The 18006-nt window shown below is 49.1% G+C and overlaps 3 protein-coding genes across 3 annotated transcripts; 1 reads left to right on the top strand and 2 right to left on the bottom strand.

The window, feature by feature from the left end:
• The first annotated feature begins 922 nt into the window (after positions 1 to 922).
• On the top strand, positions 923 to 11526 carry arhgef15b (Rho guanine nucleotide exchange factor 15b). The gene is made up of 16 exons (XM_029138789.3): positions 923 to 1257; positions 4193 to 4679; positions 5592 to 6512; positions 6607 to 6655; positions 6833 to 6882; positions 7098 to 7360; positions 7647 to 7807; positions 7880 to 8032; positions 8173 to 8302; positions 8610 to 8684; positions 8965 to 9057; positions 9169 to 9323; positions 9404 to 9568; positions 9660 to 9745; positions 9825 to 9929; positions 10121 to 11526. The coding sequence occupies exons 2-16, from the start codon at positions 4292 to 4294 to the stop codon at positions 10285 to 10287; spliced, it is 2961 nt and encodes a 986-aa protein (XP_028994622.1). The 5' UTR covers positions 923 to 1257; positions 4193 to 4291; the 3' UTR covers positions 10288 to 11526.
• LOC114848379 (uncharacterized) lies at positions 11418 to 13849 on the bottom strand. Its single transcript, XM_029138836.3, has 3 exons — positions 13481 to 13849; positions 13310 to 13398; positions 11418 to 12397 (listed from the first exon to the last, which is right to left on the bottom strand). The coding sequence occupies exons 1-3, from the start codon at positions 13713 to 13715 to the stop codon at positions 11636 to 11638; spliced, it is 1086 nt and encodes a 361-aa protein (XP_028994669.1). The 5' UTR covers positions 13716 to 13849; the 3' UTR covers positions 11418 to 11635.
• Positions 13850 to 14038: 189 nt separating this feature from the next.
• On the bottom strand, positions 14039 to 17952 carry LOC114848361 (uncharacterized). The gene is made up of 17 exons (XM_029138802.3): positions 17791 to 17952; positions 17667 to 17722; positions 17496 to 17585; positions 17289 to 17410; positions 17079 to 17219; positions 16941 to 17009; positions 16687 to 16857; positions 16520 to 16616; positions 16232 to 16440; positions 15716 to 16081; positions 15520 to 15640; positions 15220 to 15425; positions 15001 to 15121; positions 14757 to 14929; positions 14575 to 14669; positions 14388 to 14506; positions 14039 to 14308 (listed from the first exon to the last, which is right to left on the bottom strand). The coding sequence occupies exons 1-17, from the start codon at positions 17811 to 17813 to the stop codon at positions 14166 to 14168; spliced, it is 2322 nt and encodes a 773-aa protein (XP_028994635.1). The 5' UTR covers positions 17814 to 17952; the 3' UTR covers positions 14039 to 14165.
• Between the last annotated feature and the right edge of the window lie 54 nt (positions 17953 to 18006).

The following is an 18006-nucleotide window of genomic DNA, read 5'->3' as shown; positions in this document are numbered from 1 at the left end:
CTCCTCATCGTCACCTGTGTATGGGCACTTCAGCATTAGTTTATATGGTTTGGTCAGAATCATTCACTGTTTAACATTGAATCAAGTACAAGCAGTTACCTTTCGCAAGATCAACCGTGAAATACAGGACTAAGAATAATAGTTTCTACGGTTTGTCTTAAAGAGCCGGAACTGTTTCAGACAAAATTTCAAAATAAAACACCGTTAATTAATGATTTTACGAATAATCTATGATTGACAGCATCTCATCTCCATATTTATGTGTATATTAATAATGACCTGAAATAAAAATGCTAATAAAGACAATATAGATTGCACAATTTCATAAAATAAAACCACAGCTTCAAATTACAATATTTACAGCGTCAATACTTTAACTGCCTATTTTGATTATTGGTTGATTTTCAAATTAGATAACTTTGCAAACTTGAGAAATGTATACTAGAACAAAAATAATCTAGAACATACAAATGTAAAACATAAAACATTTGAAAAACAGGTTTTGAAATACAGTTATTATATTACCTAATATCAGTAGCCAACCACTGAATTAACAATATATGTCTAAAAATGTTTAACTGAAGTATCCTGATAACATCATAGATAAATGAACAATTTCAATGTCTATTAGAAAGCTATTAAATATATGTTAGTACATATATCTTTTTTCTTTGTTTCTTTCTAATCATTAGACATTTATGTCATCTTTACATTTCCTTTCATTAGAGGCCCCCACTAAACCATTATATCTAATAAAATTGATGGAGTTCATTTGTTTTATTTGTTATATGTATCGTTTGTGTAACCCACGTGTGTCAGACACCATCAGAAACATGGCAAGTTACAATTTTATTTTGGAAGCCACGACCGGAACCGCTCGTAGTGACTGTGTCTAATCAGGCGGTGTGAGGCTCAGGGGGGTGTTGGACTCCTGCCTCCCGTTCCGTCCTCTCACTCACGCTGCTGGTAACAAAGAGCAGACAACAACAGGGGGATGATGGGCGCTCACGCCACAACCCTGTCACACAGACAATAAGATTTTAACCGCGTTGTCTCCTATTTTTTTCTCACTATTTTTAAGACATTTCTCCACCGCGAGATCAGAGTTGAACGTAAACTACAGCGACGCAGCTGCGCCCCGGGACGACTTGGACGTGAAGCTTTCTTCCTCGTCAGATCTAACCTCAGTATGGGGGAGCACCAGCTTTAGAGCCGAATCACTGCAGGGACACATCCAGACACGTCTCAATCAAACCGGTGAGTTTTATTTCCTGCTGTTCAACATTAGGCGACGTTAGGTCATTATTAGGAGTTTAACAGGTGCGATTTAGTTGATCAGAGCTCGCAGACACCTGTCTTATGAGAAATATAGGATTAAAATCTGGATATACTGTAAAGTAATGTTTATCCCAGTGTTTAATTTTGTAATATTTTCTCTTAACATTTTCCACAACAAGAAATACTGAGTACAAATCTTAAATATTAGATATGTCATTATTTTAGAATTAGTTGACTTCCTTAATAAGGGCAGCCTGTTTACGTGTATGAAGTTAATATTTTTTATACTTTTATATTGTAAAGTTAATATTTTCCAATAACACGCACATCAAATCATCATACTTTCCTGCAGTCCCACGGCTCGTGTGCGTCTTCTTTGGCGACACACCTTCTCCGTGCCCTCTTCCTGGCCAACGTGGAGCTTACAGGCACATCATATTACATAGGATAATACTGTCCAAGCTGGAGTAGCCCTCTTAAAGCCCCCTTACCCATTTTATACAGGCTGAGCCACTAGTCTGTGGAGCAGATGGCACACTGTACTCACACACACATCATTGTGTTAATGGACACACTCTTTAAGCACTTAAGCATTGTTGCCAAGCCGGCCTGATTTAAAGGATCACACCATTTTTTATATATATAGTGGATTTATTAGGACAAATACACTTGCTGGAATGAATGACTGGCCCAGTGACCCAGGATGAGTGTGAAGGGTCCGATAGACTTCATAGATTGAATAACACAGGTCAATATGGCAAAGGCGGACGAAACACTGGAGGTCTGAATGTGGGGTCAAGCGTATTCTGTCTCATCTGGTCTATAAGTGCACGAACACACTCGGGGGAAGCGCGTCCTCACGTTGTGGTGGGGGCTTTGAGAGCGAGCAGCCCCCACCCATTAGAGGTGTACACATCACCATGTGGACAATAGCAGGCACCCAAGGGCCCGAAACTGAAACCTCTCATACACATACAGGACACTGATAGGGAATGTTTGTGATCGTCAAACAAGTGAACAGTAGCATTTATGCTCAAGATTAGTTTGAAAGGTTTTAAGAATCAGGTGTCTAAGAATTTGGAAAGAGACGGAGCATTAGGAAATGAAACCATGCAAAGGATGTTGTTTTATAAACAGCTGCCCTATGGATTCCTGCACCTTGTTGCTGCTCTCTGTGACCTAATTGTTTTATACAGCATTCTGCTCTCAGAGGTGTAACTCCACTGTAAACCTCCACTGTGTCTTTCTAATATTCTCGCTCCCTGAGCAGCTTCTTCAAACTGGTCTGACCAGCTGGTTCGCTTTTAGAATGACAAGCCGCCGCTGCTTGTGTTATTGACATTAGTGACTGTTTCGGGCCGAGCCTTTACAGGGAATCGCCGATAGCGTTCCCAATTCTGTTGCCTGATCTTTGTAAAATGAAATGAGGCGCCAATAATCTTCCATAAGGCACAGAGCACTTTGTGATGGTCCTGTTGGGCGCTGCTTGCATAGAGATTGTTGGGACAGATTTACAAAATAAAAGTCAGAATGGCGCAGCCGGTAGCTTAGATGTTGGATTTTTAGAGAGTAGTGTAGTCCGGAGCCTACATTTCCCACAATGCAGTAGCATCACGAGACCTTTTGATTTTGGTGAATGTCTGAGGAGGATCCAACTTGCTGAGATGTTACATTCTGGACCATCGCTGGTGTCAGCAGCTGCAAGCGGGCGTCTCTGTGTTGAAGACGAGCTGATTAATCAGTGTGTGTGGAGCTTCAACGTGCTGCTCTGTGCCGCTGCTCTGCTTCCTGTGAGTCAGAGGATGACTAACGCCTGTCAGGCTCGCTGTGACATCAGCTGCCGCTCCGGTCGCATCGAGCGCGGACGTTTGGCCTTTTTATAGACGCTCACGGGCTGAAAATGGTTTCACATGCTTCATTTGACCCCTGTGGTTTTATGAGCGCACTGGTTTCATATTGGACATTTGCTTCTGAATTTAAAAAGATGAAATCAGTGTGCGTCTATTTAAAGGGCCTGTGTTTGTGTGCGTATAGGTATTAAAGGAGTGGGAGCACGCTGCCCGAGGTTGTTCGACCTGTCAGGGCAACATTGGACGAGGTGGAGCCACTGTTTGCTTACTCTCATATTGAGACGGCAGTCGTGTATTAAGGATTTCATTGAATCGTGGAGCTGGACGCAGACGTGGATTCTTTACATTCTGAGTTGTGTTGTTTGCAGGAATGTGGTGACGGCAGGAATGAGCCGACTGTTTATTGCGTAGGGTTCATTTTCCTTCAAGGTTTTTCACTGGAGAATTTGTGTCACGGAGGTCAAAGTCTGATCTCAAGATTACACTGTACTGGAACTAGTGACTTGTTTAGCGGTTATAGCCTTGTTGTAAATGTTTATTTTAGCAATAAAAATGCTATAATTGAAGCATAATGTGCCTTTTGTTAGGAGTCACAAATCAAAGACCTTTAAAATCATCAACCAAAGAATTAATGGCATTTACTCTGTGATTGCAACAGATTAAAGCCCAGGCTGAGAATGAACATGGCTGCTGCTGTTTCTTCTACCACCTTCTGATGAAAACTGCCCAGAAATGAAGCAGATTGTCATATAATGCAACGTGGCCGATGGCGTGAGGGGAAGCTTCAGGGCTCATGCGAGAGAGTTGAAGGAACCACACTAATTATATACATTCAATTGAAATTTAAAGTGTTTGGCAAACTTCTGTAAACAGCATCTGGGAGATTCAGTGTGAAACTATGAGACAATACTGAAACTAAATTACATAAATTGAGGATGTGAGACTGAGCTTCTGCTGCATCGATGTTAATCCTTTTTATTTTAATGTGTGAATGTGAAACAGGGAAACGAGATTTGCATAGTAGTTTCCATTGTGTTTAGTATAATGTCGCTCTTTTCTTTCAGGTGAACATGACTTGCTCAGGCTGACCTGCGTCCTCAAAGCCTGGCCTCTGATTGGTCAGGGTGACGCGCTGTGACAGAAGACCACCCCGTCCACCCATCATGTCTGTCGAGGAGCCCACGCCTCCTTCATTCCTCAAACTCGAGGCCAAGTCAAAACCGGACATCCCTCCAAAGCCCCCGACGCAAAGCGCCCACCCCTCTCCGGAGGACGGCGACGGCGGCGCGAGGGGGAAAGTCAAGAGGATCGTGCACAAGTTCAGCCTGCAGGACTCCGTGTCGGAGGAGCACCCGGCCACTGAGGCGGCGGACGCCGCGCAGAGCAAGCGTCTGAAGAGCCCGCCTCCGGTGAAGCCCAAGCCCTCCCGCGTCAGCCAGCAGCTTCAGGCGCCGCCGCTGCCGGCCAAGACGAGGGGCACGCTGCAGAAGCAGAAGGAGTGCGTGCAGGGGGGGGGGGCAGAGGGCGTCGGTGCGGCCGGACGCCGCTCGGGTACGGTGGACGCACACGCTCAGCATCAACACAAAACAGAACACACAAAGGGGCGCTCACAGTAGTCTGCTGCGCACAACTAGTGTGATGGCTCTGATTTTAAGTGTGTGTGTGTGTGTGTGTGTGTGTGTGTGTGTGTGTGTGTGTGTGTGTGTGTGTGTGTGTGTGTGTGTGTGTGTGTGTGTGTGTGTGTGTGTCCGAGACGCTTCATCATATGTGTGCTCATTATTGCTTTGTGAGGCCTCTAGTTGTTTTATCAGTCAACCGCGTTAAAGTGGAGATCCTTTCACTTTCAGTCTGTGGGTTGTGGCCTGTGAGGCTTCAGATGCGTTTGTGTTTTGCAGGTGATTCATGGCAGGGAACACAAACAGCCATTGTGTTGCTTTCCTGCTTAGTAACCCATACAGTATCACTTCCCAATTTTGCTTCCCCTTTAACAGAAATCTTAAAATTTTTCTTCATGACATTGAGTACAGTCACATTTGCTACGGTTGCAATCAAATATTTCATGACCAACGTTTCAGATGGGACCTTGAAACAAAAATAACAAATCACTGCAAATCACTGTAATCATCAAGTTTATTTGGATTCTTATTCCAACACACACACACACCAGCTCTGTCTGTGTGTTTGAGTTTTCTTTTCCGTGGCCTCTGACCCAGTTTATCTTCTTCCTCTGCCCTGCTTCCTTTTCCTTATGTGAATATTGAGGTTTTCCAAACTTACTGTGTAGCAATGAGACGCTTGTGCCTTGATAGAAGGCCAAACAGCAGCCACTAATCAAAGTGAGCTCATCTGTCTGGGGGATGCACATTTTATAACAGTGGAGCTTTGCATTATATTTATAGCAACAAGATTGCTGCCTTCCTTCTTTACAAACATTTTAATCCAGTTAATTGCTTTTTGACGCAGCTCCTGATGGAAAGGAGGTGGAGGTCCTTCCTGTCGGGGGAGGTGAGGCGGAGGCGGAGCACGGCGCAGGCCCGGCCCAAAGCCCCTGCTGCGAGCCAGGCTGCAGCTGCATGTGCCATCGTCATCGACCGGGCATGAAACTGGTCTGGGTGCCCGTGGACGCGGAAGAGGAAGAAAGAGAGGACGAGACCAGCGAGGGAAGTCAGAAAGGGGAGGACGGGGGGGATTTGGAGGAGAGTGATGAGTTTGAAGATGGAGAGGAAACTGGGGACGAGGTGGACATGACGTCTGTGAGTGAGGAGAGTCAACTGGTGAATCAGGACAAAGCAAAGTTCCACCAGTCGTTGGACATTCTGATATCTGAGACTCAGAGGAGGCGCTCGGACCCGGGCCCTCACGCAGTTTTCAACTCCCTTGGCATCACTCGCTCTCACTCTCCCCCCGTTCCTCCGAAACGAACTCAGTCGCCCTGCGTCAACCAGAAACCAAACGACGACGAGGAGGAAAGCATTTACGAGTTAGTGCTTCAAGTGATCAACCCCGCCCCCAAGAAGGAGGTGGAGCCTCCTCTGGTCAAGGTGCGCATGCCGGCGCGGCGGTCCAAGCTGGCCTCCGCCCCCCCGGAGCACATGAACAGCAGCACCGAGCCCGCCTCAGGCCTGACGGAGGCCCCGCCGGCCATCCCGCCTCGCATGCCCACGGCCCCAGACACCCACAGCCACAACCCGGTGCACCGAGGCGGCATCGCGCTCCCCCAGCCCACCCTGGAGGAGTGGCGCGCCCTCCTCCCCTCGTCCCACAGCAGCCCCCCCGCCCCTGTCCCAACAGGGAGCCCCCTTGTGCCCCACCGCCCTCCGCCACCGCCACCCAACTCCAGGCGGGTCAGCACTGCCTCGTCACAGTACCTCACGTTAAAGAAAGGTTTGGACCAAGCAAAGCGTTACCGGAGATGAGCTGCGGATGATACGCAGAGACTTTGTCTGTGAAATGATGCATTTTGGTTTTCTCCTGTCAGATGGAGACGAGAATGGAGAGAGCGAAGGAGAGAAGGAAGCAGATGAAACGTGAGTTATGTGTGTGGCTCGGTGCTGTAGCAGATTAACTCTCGTCTCGAACGACAGCCGTCCGTCCTGATTCCAGCATCTTTTTCAGATTTGACTAACAGATGGTGGGGATTTGTCTTTTTACGGGGCTTGTATAGAAAAATGATTTATAATTCATGGTTCCTGTTCCTGTTCCAGGACGTTAAGGAGGGGATCGATTTTGAACTGGCAGTCCCGCCTGCAGGACGGTGAGAATGAAACAATCACTTTTTTGTTAGCATATATTGCAGCCACCCCACTCCTCTATGGTTCTAGACCCATAAAATGGAAATTGCTTACTTTACTTTTTAATTTTGCAAATAGGTGAAACAACGAGAATAGGGCCCTGGGGGACCTCGTATTTGCTAACAAAACAACCTGATCTCCTAGTTACTTACTGGACGTCTGCTCTGTTTTCCCCCAGAGCCTCTGTACCAGACGTACCGTGCCACTGTCATCCACAAGGAAATCAAGCGCCAGACAGTTTGCCGCAACATCAGTAAAGCGAGCGGGGACTTTTCTGTGGACGTGACCAGCCTTCGCATTGGTAACGGAAATGGGACTTTACCTGGGAAGGTTAGCCCTGTGCCCAGTGCGGCCCAGAGCACCCTGTGGCAGGACCTCCCAGCCGTACGGGACAGCGGAGTTCTGGAGACGCTCACATCTGATCAGTGCAAGTACCAGGAGGTGAGAGGTTCTGAGGGAGGGGGGAAATCAATGAGGCAAGGAGAGAAAGGGGAGACGTGGAGTCGAGCTCTAAATCTGGTTTGACAGTAATTGTGGTGTTTTCTATAAAGTCCATTCTCTCCAGCGGCTTCACTTACTGCTGTAATATAATATAATAAAGCTAATAAAAGCTTTTACACTCGCAACATATTTCTAAACAAAGAAATTCTGGAGCGAAGGCTTCTACGGTTTGATAATGTAACATTTTAAAGCAGCAGCTGATGTTTCTCCTATTCTTGACTGGCAGAGTATGTTTGAGGTTTTGACTTCAGAGGCCTCTTACCTTCGCTCCCTGCGAATCCTCATCGAGCACTTCATGGAGAACAGGGACCTGGACGAAACGCTAATCATCATGGACAAGAAAACCCTCTTCTCCAACATCCTGAAGATCCGAGAGGTCAGCGAGAGGTAAGAGAGCGCAGAGAGGGCAGCAGGAGAGGACTGGGAGGATGAAGCCTAATGGTTTGTGTGGTTCCAAAGTTTCCTCAAGGACTTGGAGGAGCGCATATTCCAGGAGGTGGTCTTCAGTGACATCTGTGACATCATTTTCTACCATGCACAGCACAAGTTTCATGCCTTCATCGACTACGTTCGCAACCAGATTTACCAGGATCAGACCTTCAGCACTCTCATGTAAGGAACCCCCTCCATCTGTGACTCAAAGCTCTTTTTGGGGCAAAATCAATAGGACGCTGTGTTTCTGCAATGTTCCCAGCAACTCGCATGCCGGGCGTCTTTGTGCATGCGTTTCTACAGTATGTGTCTGTCAACAGGAAGTCCAACCCGCAGTTCGCCTCGGTCATCGCGCGGCTGCAGGAGTCGCCGCAGTGCCAGCGGCTGCCTTTCATGTCCTTTCTGCTGCTGCCCTTCCAGCGAATCACGCGCATCAAAATGCTCGTTGAGGTGAGCGCAATCAGCAGAGACGCCTTGTTGGCCTCGCTTTCCTCGTCTCTGCTGGATGTAACTGGAGCTTGACGACAGTAAACTTGCAGCAGTTATAAATATTTTTGTCTGGTATTTGAAAAACACGCCACAGTACATTGTGTGAGGAGCTTTTCCTGGTCCAACCAGGCTGTGGTCGAGTTTATTTTAGTGCTACTGGAACGTCCTGATTCCAGTGCACTCATCCTGCCTTAACGCGAGCCGCTGCCTTTTGACCCGCAAACAAACACACCTTGTGCGATGATGCTTCCTGCTGCTGTCGTTGCAGAACATCTTGAAGAGAACAAACGAGAAGACGAATTCCGAGCTGATGGTCTCCAAGGCCTTGGGTGCAGTGTCCAAGGTAAGCCGAGACTCTCTGAATGAATGAATGAATGAATGAATGAATGAATAAATGAATGAATGAATGAATGAATGAATACGATTTGACTCTGGCGTGCTTCGCATTCCCCTGGAAATGGGCCCATGAGTGAGTAAGGGATTTTCCTACTGCATGAGCTCGGAGAAGACACGGACTTTGACTCCACGCTGTTTGAACAAAGGAAGGCACCAGACACTCCCAGCTGTGATTCCTGTAGCGACGCCAGTGGCTGTTCACAGATCAGCGGGTCCTGTTTTCCCAGATTATTGACGAGTGCAACACGGAGGTGGGGAAGATGCGGCGGATGGAGGAGCTGATCCAGGTGTCGAAGATGCTGGAGTTTGACAAGCTCAAGGTAGCGCGAGAGTGAACGCGCTGAGGATTTATATACGTCGGCAGCTTTTAAAAAAAAAAAAAAGCTAAACGTTTGTGTTTGTGTTTGTGTTTGTGTTTGTGTGTGTTCCAGGCCATTCCCCTCGTCTCCCAGACCCGGTTTCTGGAGAAGAAGGGGGAGATGCAGGAGATGTCCAAAGGGGGCACTATCTTCAACATGAAGGCCAAGTTCAACCCCATCCACCTGTTCCTCTTCAACGACCTGCTCATCGTCGCTGTGAAGAAGAGGTGCGGCGTTAAAACACGACCCCTGAACCTTTTAATGGCGACAGAGTGGAAAGAATGACTCCCCTCGTTTCCTTGAGCAGCGCGGAGCGGTTCGTGGTGGTGGATCACGCCCATCGCTCCTTGGTGCAGGTGCAGCCGGTGGAGCTCAGCGGCGGCGGCGGCGGCTGCGAGCAGCTCTTCAACCTCACCTTGCTGGAAAACCACCAGGGGCGCATGATGGAGCGGTTGATCAAGGTTCCCACCCAGTGAGTCCCGTGTTTTTGCCGTCTTTGCACGTTGACAAACTAAAAGCCCGGTTCACGGATCCTGAGACGAGGCCCCTTTCGTGGCCCGCAGGTCGGACATGCACAGGTGGATGGCGATGTTCCCCAGCCCCACCAACCCGGACGCACAGGACAACGAAGTGATCTACGAGGACTGGGGTGAGACGCACACGCAGGTGCAGGTGCGCAGGTGATCGTCCAGCGCCCGCTGCTGCTTACGCCTCTGCTTTGGTGCCAGATTGCCCTCAGGTGCAGTGCTTGGAGCAGTACGTCGCCCAGCAGGGGGACGAGCTCAACCTGGAGCCCACGGACATCGTCAACGTCATCCGCAAATCCAACGAGGGTGAGGAGTGAACACACCTGCTCGTCTCTGCCTCTGTTTAGTTACCGCTCATCGAGGTCATGCGTGTTTGTCATGACCTGCTTGGCTCTGCTTGTCTGAACCCACCACCGCCGTTTACTGACTTGTTCTGACTTTCCTGCATGACCGATAGCAAACCCTCCGTTTGTCCCCCCCCTCCCCCCCTGTCGCAGGCTGGTACGAGGGCAGCCGCCTGTCTGACGGCCAGAAGGGCTGGTTCCCCTCGGCCAACGTCGTGGAGATCACCAACGAGCACGTGAGGCGGCGGAACATCCGGGAGCGCTACCGGGTCATACAGGCCGCGAGTCTGGTCACCAACAAAATGGGCAGCGCTCAGTAGGATCCGGATGTTTACATGTAATCACTAGGGATTTCAGGCGCAAAGCCTCTCTTTTTAGCCGACACGTCTGTTTCCAGCGACCTAGGGAGACCCGGGTCATGCCTCATTTCTACCACGGGAGCAGATCACTGAGAGATGAGTGTTTACCTTCAGCCACAGATCGTCAGTTCCCAATGTTTGGTGGCTGTTCGTCGGGGCCTCGTACGAGTCCTGACGCAGTAAGAAGCAGCAACGTTACACCAAGTCACCTTCATTCACAGTATGTTCAACGTTCCAAAGGTCACCACTGTCTACACAAACAGGTGGAGGGAGCTTTACACTAAAAACACTGGGGCCTTGATTAGATTAGCTCGGACCGCACAAACCTCCCGTTGGCTCGAGACCCATGTTTAGGTACACGTTTTCACCGCTGCCGTTGTTAAGGCTTTAACAAAGAACAGCTCCAGGTTTAACGCGACTCATTGGGGAGGTTTTACTTCTTACTGTATATATGTCAAATAGCCTTTTTAATATCTTCCCATCTGCCGCAGAGGATACGCGAGAAGAATTTTAATTGCCTAATTTCCAGGACAATTGTTTACAACAAGCAAAACCTGCAGGACTCGAAACAAGGATCGCACTGTGAGTCTCCTCACTCCTGACTGACATAGCGATCATTCCAGCCGCCGTTCGACCAGATTGCAGTAATGCCAGACGTGCTGCAAAGAAAAGCCGTGGGTGTTGCAGTCGACGCCCCCGTACGTGAACGCATCTGACTGCCACACGCACGTCTATGCTGAAGTCCCAGAGTTCACCAGCATCACTCGGCCAGTCGCACGCATTCCTGTAATAGCACAAATACCCAGAGCAAAAAGGAGCGCGTCCCACCACAGGACAAAAATACTCAATCAGGAAGTGCCTTCAAAAGGACTCGGCCCAAAAGGGCTCTGGTGCCCAGATCAAGCAGAAGAACTCAAAGTGCAGCTGTAGAGGCTGCGATGCGTTCGCTGACTACTTCACTGCCAGGACCCCAGGCCGTCGCTCCCCCTGCAGCACGCCGAGAGTACTGTAAATATGTGCCAGTAGTGCTTTTAATATAAGAATCTGTGTTTTTTAGCTACAGGATGGATGTTTTAAGTAACAGGCTCAAGTGGGGATTATTTTTATTGAACACTAAGAAAAGAACAAGGTTTGTGCAATACAGGCATGAAAATACTGGTTATTTAAAGTGGGAAATAAATTCTCATTCTTGGAAAAAAAGGTGTTATGTATTCATTAAAAAAATGCTGTGCAAAAAAACTGCAAAATGCAAAATATGGAACCTGAGTTTAATATACTGATAAACATGTGATCATGCTCTTGAATACAGTCACTGCATAGGTCCAACAGGCTCCACCTCCCCGAGGCTCAAGAGCACATGCACAGCGTCCCCCTCTGAGTCCGCCAGCGTCTGACCCCTCACCTCTGCCAGACCTCCAGACGTCAGCCCGTCCTCCGCTGACGCGACGTCCGGCCTGCTGGCGTCCACCTTCGGCCCCATGCAACAGGAAGCCAGGGCGCTCTGTGAGTGGGGACTGGATGCAGGCGGAGCCTCAGGTCCACGTGGGCTGTTAGTGCCTGAGGATGAAAGCTGGTCTGGCAGAAGCCCCAGACCTCTTTCTGCACATCCGTATTCATACTGGTGGCAGATTTCATCGCCCTGTGATGAGACAAAGCAACTCACGAGAGTGTTTGCTGCCTCCAGCTCTGAATCGGACCAAGCACTCGGCTGCACATCATGGTGTAAAGTGTGGTGTTCTGGCGCCTGGAGGAACGGCCTGGAGTTAAAGCCCAGAGGTGGCCCTGCAGCACTGAAAAAGTCCAGTTTAGCAGCGCTGGAGCTTTCAGAACCTGCTAATGGACTCTGGTGGTGCAGTTTCAGGAGGTTGGTGATGACCTGGTCCTCCTCCTGGGAAAGCTGGACGATGACGTGCCTCGGATGCACTGGACGGAGGTGTGGCAGCATCCAGCTGGCGCTGCCCAGGTCTCGCATGGGATGCGGTCCACATCCGAAGGGGTCTGGTCTGTTTGGTGTTGCCAGACCAGCGGACATGACTGGGGGCGGAGTGTTGAGCTTGAAAAACTCCAGAACCTGATGAGAAGAGGGGATGCAAAATTTCCTTCAAAGAATTAGTAGAGAAAAACCCAGAAGAACTGGCTTTTAACTTCAGGACCGGTCAGTTTCCACCAAGAGGACACGAAACAGTCCAGCAGGAGTTTTGGTTTCAACTGGTACCACACAGAGGATAAAAAGCCTGAAACCTTAATGTAGGTAATTAGAAGAACCCATTAGCTCCCATTTAATGCAGATGAGCTCATTCGTATGATAATAAGATGCTAAACCTCCTCCATTCCTTCATGCGAGCCACACTAACAACTCAGTCATGCTGTGTGTAAACTAGATAATTTCACTCACATCCTGTTACTGTCGTGGTGTTTGAAATCAAAATGATGGATTTCTGAAACGCTGTCCTGACAAACTGCTGGGTCTCACGACAATTAATGAGATGGGCTCAGTCCTATCAGACAGGAGAGAACCTGTGTCTAAGCCCCTGTATAATGTCTGCACCCATGAGAACCCCCACATCTTCTCTCTGCACTAATTAAAGTCTCACACTCTGAATGGAATTTGCATAATTTAGCATATTTGACCTTTGGGACTAATGGTTGTGTTTCCACTTCCAGCCTCCAGAAACACTGCCCTTCAAATCAAATGTCATTATTACCCCACGTTAACAGCACCCAACAGCACCGTTCGACCCCATCGTCTTTGCAGGGCGTTAATGGGCCAGAGGTCACCCAGAAACAGACAGCAGCACATTTACAAATGACACCCGCCACTCAACCTAGGTCTGTGGTGGGTGGGAGACAAACCCCATGAAGGTATGAGCACCCGATGACTGTCAATCACCAGGTCCTCGCGAGGTGCCAGAAACCACTACACCGCCTCATAATTAACAATTAACCGATTTGCCTGATTAAAATGGGTTTTTGCGTCCCTTACCCTCAGGCCAGTCACTTCGTTGTGGATCCTGGTGCCACGGCACATGGCGGGGTCGCTGTAGAAGAACTCCGCTGGGATGATGGGGTGGGCTGAGGACGCACGCGGCGTGATCAGAGTCTGCGCACGTGGACGCTGCTGTGGCGCAGACGCGCGGAGCGGGCGCACACTCACCTTCCTGGTTGTGACCGTTCCTGCGCTGGCGTCCAAAGTGCGCGGTGGTGTAGTGAGGCAGGAAGGAGGGGTGGTGCAGGGTCCGGCCGGACAGGGGGGGCAGCACGGCCGCCCTGGAGCTCTGCTGCGGAGGACACGCGCACATTCGGCCGCCTGGACGCACGTGCCTGCCGTCGAGGTCAGTGGAGCGAAAGCGATGGGAACTCACGGCTGGACGTTCCTCGCGCCGGCTCATGGCGGACCTCGACGGAGCCACACGTCCCCGACGTAAAGCACCAAACCACCAAAGTGAAGAGTCGGGGTCGCGCACGTGGACCTGGACGCTTACCTGGCGGTGGAGGGTGAGCAGCGCCCCCTGCTGCTGCGGCCGCAAAGCGCACAAAGTGGCGGAAGTGCGACACAGGTGATAGAAGTACCAATACTCGAGTACTCGTAGTATCACAGAAAGCAGTGAGGCATTGATTCTATGGGCATCTGTCATGTGCTTAGTAAATCAAAAACTCGGCACTTTTAACACTCGTGTCTTTCCATTAGTTTAGAATAAAAACAGAAACACTGCACTTTTTAGAAACATCTTTATTAAAGGTCACAGCTATTTAATAAATTACAAATATAAATGTTTTAATACATTAAACAAATTAACAAGAAATAACCCTTTGAATATGAAATGTTCCGGTCTTCACCTTTAAATCATGTTTAGTTGGACCCTAGAATGCCCGAGGTTCTGGCGGGGAGGGAACGCGCGCAGGAGCATCCTGGGGATTCTAGGTCCGTATGCAGCAGGTGTGGTTTGTACAGCAGCGGTGGTGGTGGTGGAGCTCTGCACGTCTGCAGAGCAGAAATCCATGGAGACATTCTCACCATCCTGTAGGAGTCGCGACTGCTCCAGTGGAATCGTGCATTGTACCTGCGTCCGTTCGCGCCGTGCGAACAATCGCGCCCGCACCAGCTGTGTCCGACTCGAACCTGAAGGCTGAGAAGAGGCGATGGAGACCAGCCAGGTGATACGTGCACTGGACGATCACCCTGAAAGCGCAGCAGTTTTACAGGTGTGGCCAAGAAAACAAAGCAAAGCTGATCGTTGCAGAACTCACCTCTGTGGAGCTTCTGCCACAACCGAATCATTGTTATCGACATACTTCTTGTTGTAGGAAATCTCATTTTGATAAGTGACATTTCCCTTTCCAATCTGAGAGGAGACAAGTGTTGATCAATTCTCCAGACAGAACATTATAAACAAGCACTGGTAGGTTATACTGTATGGTTTCAGTTCTACCTTAATGCTGGATCCACAGACATTTAGTGGAAAAGAGAACAGCGCCATGGTGTCGTCTGCATCTTTGGGCCCACAGTTTCTATTTCTGAGGCTGGTTCTGGCAGGGATCCCTCCACTTGGGACGGCTTGAGACAGATTGGCCACCACGACCATCCTCCCATCAGTCGAACACACTACAGAGGAGTCATCGCTTCAGCCACACGACCCAAAACCTCAGCAGCTCGGAACCAAAGGATGTTCTTACCAATTAATTCCCCAGTGGTGTTAAAAGAACAAGTCTTGACAGTCGAACTCTGGAGCTCTGATGTTATACGATTCTGAACAAGGATCTCAAACGTGCCCAAGAACCCTTTCAGAGTAATGTTCTATTAAAACAGACAGTTTAGTAATTGATTTCAATATTCAAGGGAACTCTGGTAAGTTAAACACAAGATGTGATGCTTCCAATCCTTCCTCCTCTCACCTTGTACCTGTATCCGGGTGTGAACAGCGGCGCATGGAGCTGCAGACTCTGGCTGTCGTTGCTCATGACGTATCCGTGCCGAGCTGCCAGGTCTGAGGTCAGCGGGTCAGAACCCACGCTGATCTCCCACAGGTAGTCCAGAGGCTGATGGTCCAGTTTGAAGCTGATCCCAGAGTCAGAACAGAAGGCGTCAAACACTGGAGGAGCTGTCAAACGGTTTGGTGGGTTAACGCTGACCCAGCGCTCACAAGTGCTACATGGCCAATTGTAAAATTTAAAAGAAGAATTTAAAAGACTTACAGATATCCGTGAGAAACGTGACAATGGTTTCAAAGTGATAAAAAGACTTCTTTTCAGGCAAAACGATCAATGTGAAGTTGAGGCCCAGCTCACACCGATATACTGCATCTTCTTTGGAGAACTAGGACACGACACATGACTGACATAAATGGACTCTAGTACAAAAAAAAAACCCACAGAACATCAGACAGTTTACCTCGTATATGACAACAGGGTCATTAAAAGGCACCTTCAGGCTGTAGCCATGAGTGCTGTTGGGATGAACAACTCTAGTGATCGTGTAGGTGCTAGTATTAGAAGTTGGCATCGTTAACTCATGTCCATTTATCTGAACAGCCATGAGCTCCACATCTTCAGGAAGGTCCCCGAGGTAAACGCTGAATGCTCGTTTCTCGGGGTCCGTTTGGTTTTCTGCAACTACAGGAAGTGGAAGCGGCAGCAAGGGAGTGGTCAGCATCCTGTGCGACCAGAGCCTGGTCTCGACACGATCCTCATCCTCCAAGATTTGCTCCAAGTAGAAGTCAAAGGTGTAGAACTCGTAGAGGTTGTCCCTCACAAAGCTCTGCAACAAGAAGGTAAACAAACAAAAACAGGAAGACAACATGTGAGGGTCCTGCAATTACTTGCATTAATCTACAAACAACTTTATGCTCTCTAAAGCTTCAGTTCATAACTAGATTTCAGTTGTACTTGGCGCCTGCGTGTGTCTGACCTTCCTCCTCCCCCCCTCTGATGAGGTAGGGATGCTGATCTGGATGATGCCGTTGTGCATCTCTAGAACATAACCTCGCTCAGTAGCAACTGGCTGCGAGACACGTTCACCACCGAGTCCGATGTTGAGCTGTGTAGTGTCAAGGCTGGCGTAGAGCGCCTCGGGAGTCTTCCACACCACATGTCCGGCGTCGTCAGAAGAGCCGTTGACTGTTGACACAACGCTGCTTCGGTTTGAATTCAAAGTTAAAACCAGACACACTGTAGTGTTGAATACTGCAATACTGACACTTGGAGCAGGCAGCCACCATGTCGACCATGAGGACGACCCAGCTCTGCCTGGAGAACAGCGTTGCGTGGACCATCTCCACTGGAACATCATTCACCTGAAGAGAGGCAGCCTTAGACGGACATCCAAACAACTACGACGAATGATCAACTTCGTTACGCTTTGACCTCTGTTAGGACTGAGTTGCGCTGTCCATACGGCGTCCGAAACACAAGTCTTCCACCAGTCACCTCAAACACGTAGTCCTGCTTACGAGCTTCAGAGAGGCTCATGGGCTGCAACTGTTCCTCTGCTCTGTGAAACATCACCTGCCAGTCTGAAGTGGTGGAGCTATACGCCTGGAAAGAGGTTGAAGTGCTTTTAGTCAAGGCCCTTGGCATTTATAGGGTGTGAGCTTGTACAGCAGCAATGAGAAGCTTACGGTTTTCAGAGCATTCCAGTCATCCTTCATGGTCCCAGACGGACAGCTGACCTCACTCCTCACAGACACCTGAAAAGACAAAGCAGTTGTTGAGATTCACCAGATGTCAGGTCCACATGAAGACGTATCCTAGCTTACCTCCATGTAGTTAAGCTCACAGGTCACCTCCCTGGGAGACCAGGAGAGAGAAGGAGAGCAGGTGCTGTTCAGTTCATACGCAACTTCCTTTTCTTCATGCGTCACAATCATATTAAAGTTGAAGGTGAACAAAGTATCGTCCTGAAAGGCCAAGCAGGGGAGTCACAACCTAGGTCTGCAAATCAGGTCTTGTTTTGATTGCGCTCTCACTTGGTTGTCGGTGTGACAGCTGAAGTACGAGGCTCTGAGCTCCACGTGGTCTGACAGAGGGACCATTGTGTAACCGCACTTGGCTGCGTACCGAGGCGTGATGGGGTAAATGCCCGTTTCATCTGAAAGCATGATGCACCTTTACAAACTTAAGACTGAAGCCTCCCCCTTCAGCTACAGGCTCAACAGAGGTAAGCGATGTCTTACCAACAGCATCAAAGTGAGGTTCGCCCCCAGTGAAGGAGGAATCAACAGCTATCACGAAGTAACGATCATGACACTCCATGTGAACGACTCCTGTAAGATTCAACAAGTTCAAATGTGAGTAACAAACACCACAAGGCCTCGTGAGCTCATAATTGGTTAAACTTGGACTACCGTCAGGAACACTACTGCATTTTGCAGTTGACCACCCAAGCAGCAGAACGACGAAACTGTAAAACAAAAGCATCTCAGCAAATTATGAGACACGGCAGCTGGAGTTGTCATCTGGGGTACTTACCCAAAGAACAGCCACGAAGCCATAGGCACTGATTTCTGGCAGTGTCTAAGGCTAGCTTAGCTGCTAGCAAACTACACCTGCTGACCAACACACCACACAATGTGCTCGGTATGTCCTTGCACCACGTGGGGCTGCCCGTTCACCAGCTTTTATGAGTTCCCCTCCGCGGCAGGAAGTCCCTCATCAGATGCAGCTGATTGGTGAGACGCGTGGCTG

The sequence above is a fragment of the Betta splendens genome, chromosome 2 (genome assembly GCF_900634795.4).
Source record: "Betta splendens chromosome 2, fBetSpl5.4, whole genome shotgun sequence".
In the NCBI taxonomy this organism is placed as follows: Eukaryota; Metazoa; Chordata; class Actinopteri; order Anabantiformes; family Osphronemidae; genus Betta; species Betta splendens.
Note: the sequence above shows the minus strand (reverse complement) of the source record. Positions and strands in the feature narration are given on the sequence as shown.

Bases quoted from the DNA above. Each gene is read 5' to 3' on its own strand.
- LOC114848379 (XM_029138836.3), bottom strand. From the start codon at position 13,715: ATGAGCCGGCGCGAGGAACGTCCAGCCGTGAGTTCCCATCGCTTTCGC. The intron at 13,399-13,480 runs GTGAGTGTGCGC...GTGCGTCCTCAG, and splicing joins GAACGGTCACAACCAGGAAG to CCCACCCCATCATCCCAGCG. The intron at 12,398-13,309 runs GTAAGGGACGCA...TCTTCTCATCAG, and splicing joins ACGAAGTGACTGGCCTGAGG to GTTCTGGAGTTTTTCAAGCT.
- arhgef15b (XM_029138789.3), top strand. From the start codon at position 4,292: ATGTCTGTCGAGGAGCCCACGCCTCCTTCATTCCTCAAACTCGAGGCC. The intron at 7,808-7,879 runs GTAAGAGAGCGC...GTGGTTCCAAAG, and splicing joins ATCCGAGAGGTCAGCGAGAG to TTTCCTCAAGGACTTGGAGG. The intron at 9,324-9,403 runs GTGCGGCGTTAA...TTCCTTGAGCAG, and splicing joins ATCGTCGCTGTGAAGAAGAG to CGCGGAGCGGTTCGTGGTGG.
- LOC114848361 (XM_029138802.3), bottom strand. From the start codon at position 17,813: ATGGCTTCGTGGCTGTTCTTTGG. The intron at 17,411-17,495 runs GTAAGACATCGC...TCATGCTTTCAG, and splicing joins ACCTCACTTTGATGCTGTTG to ATGAAACGGGCATTTACCCC. The intron at 16,082-16,231 runs GTCAGACACACG...TTCTTGTTGCAG, and splicing joins CAGAGGGGGGGAGGAGGAAG to AGCTTTGTGAGGGACAACCT.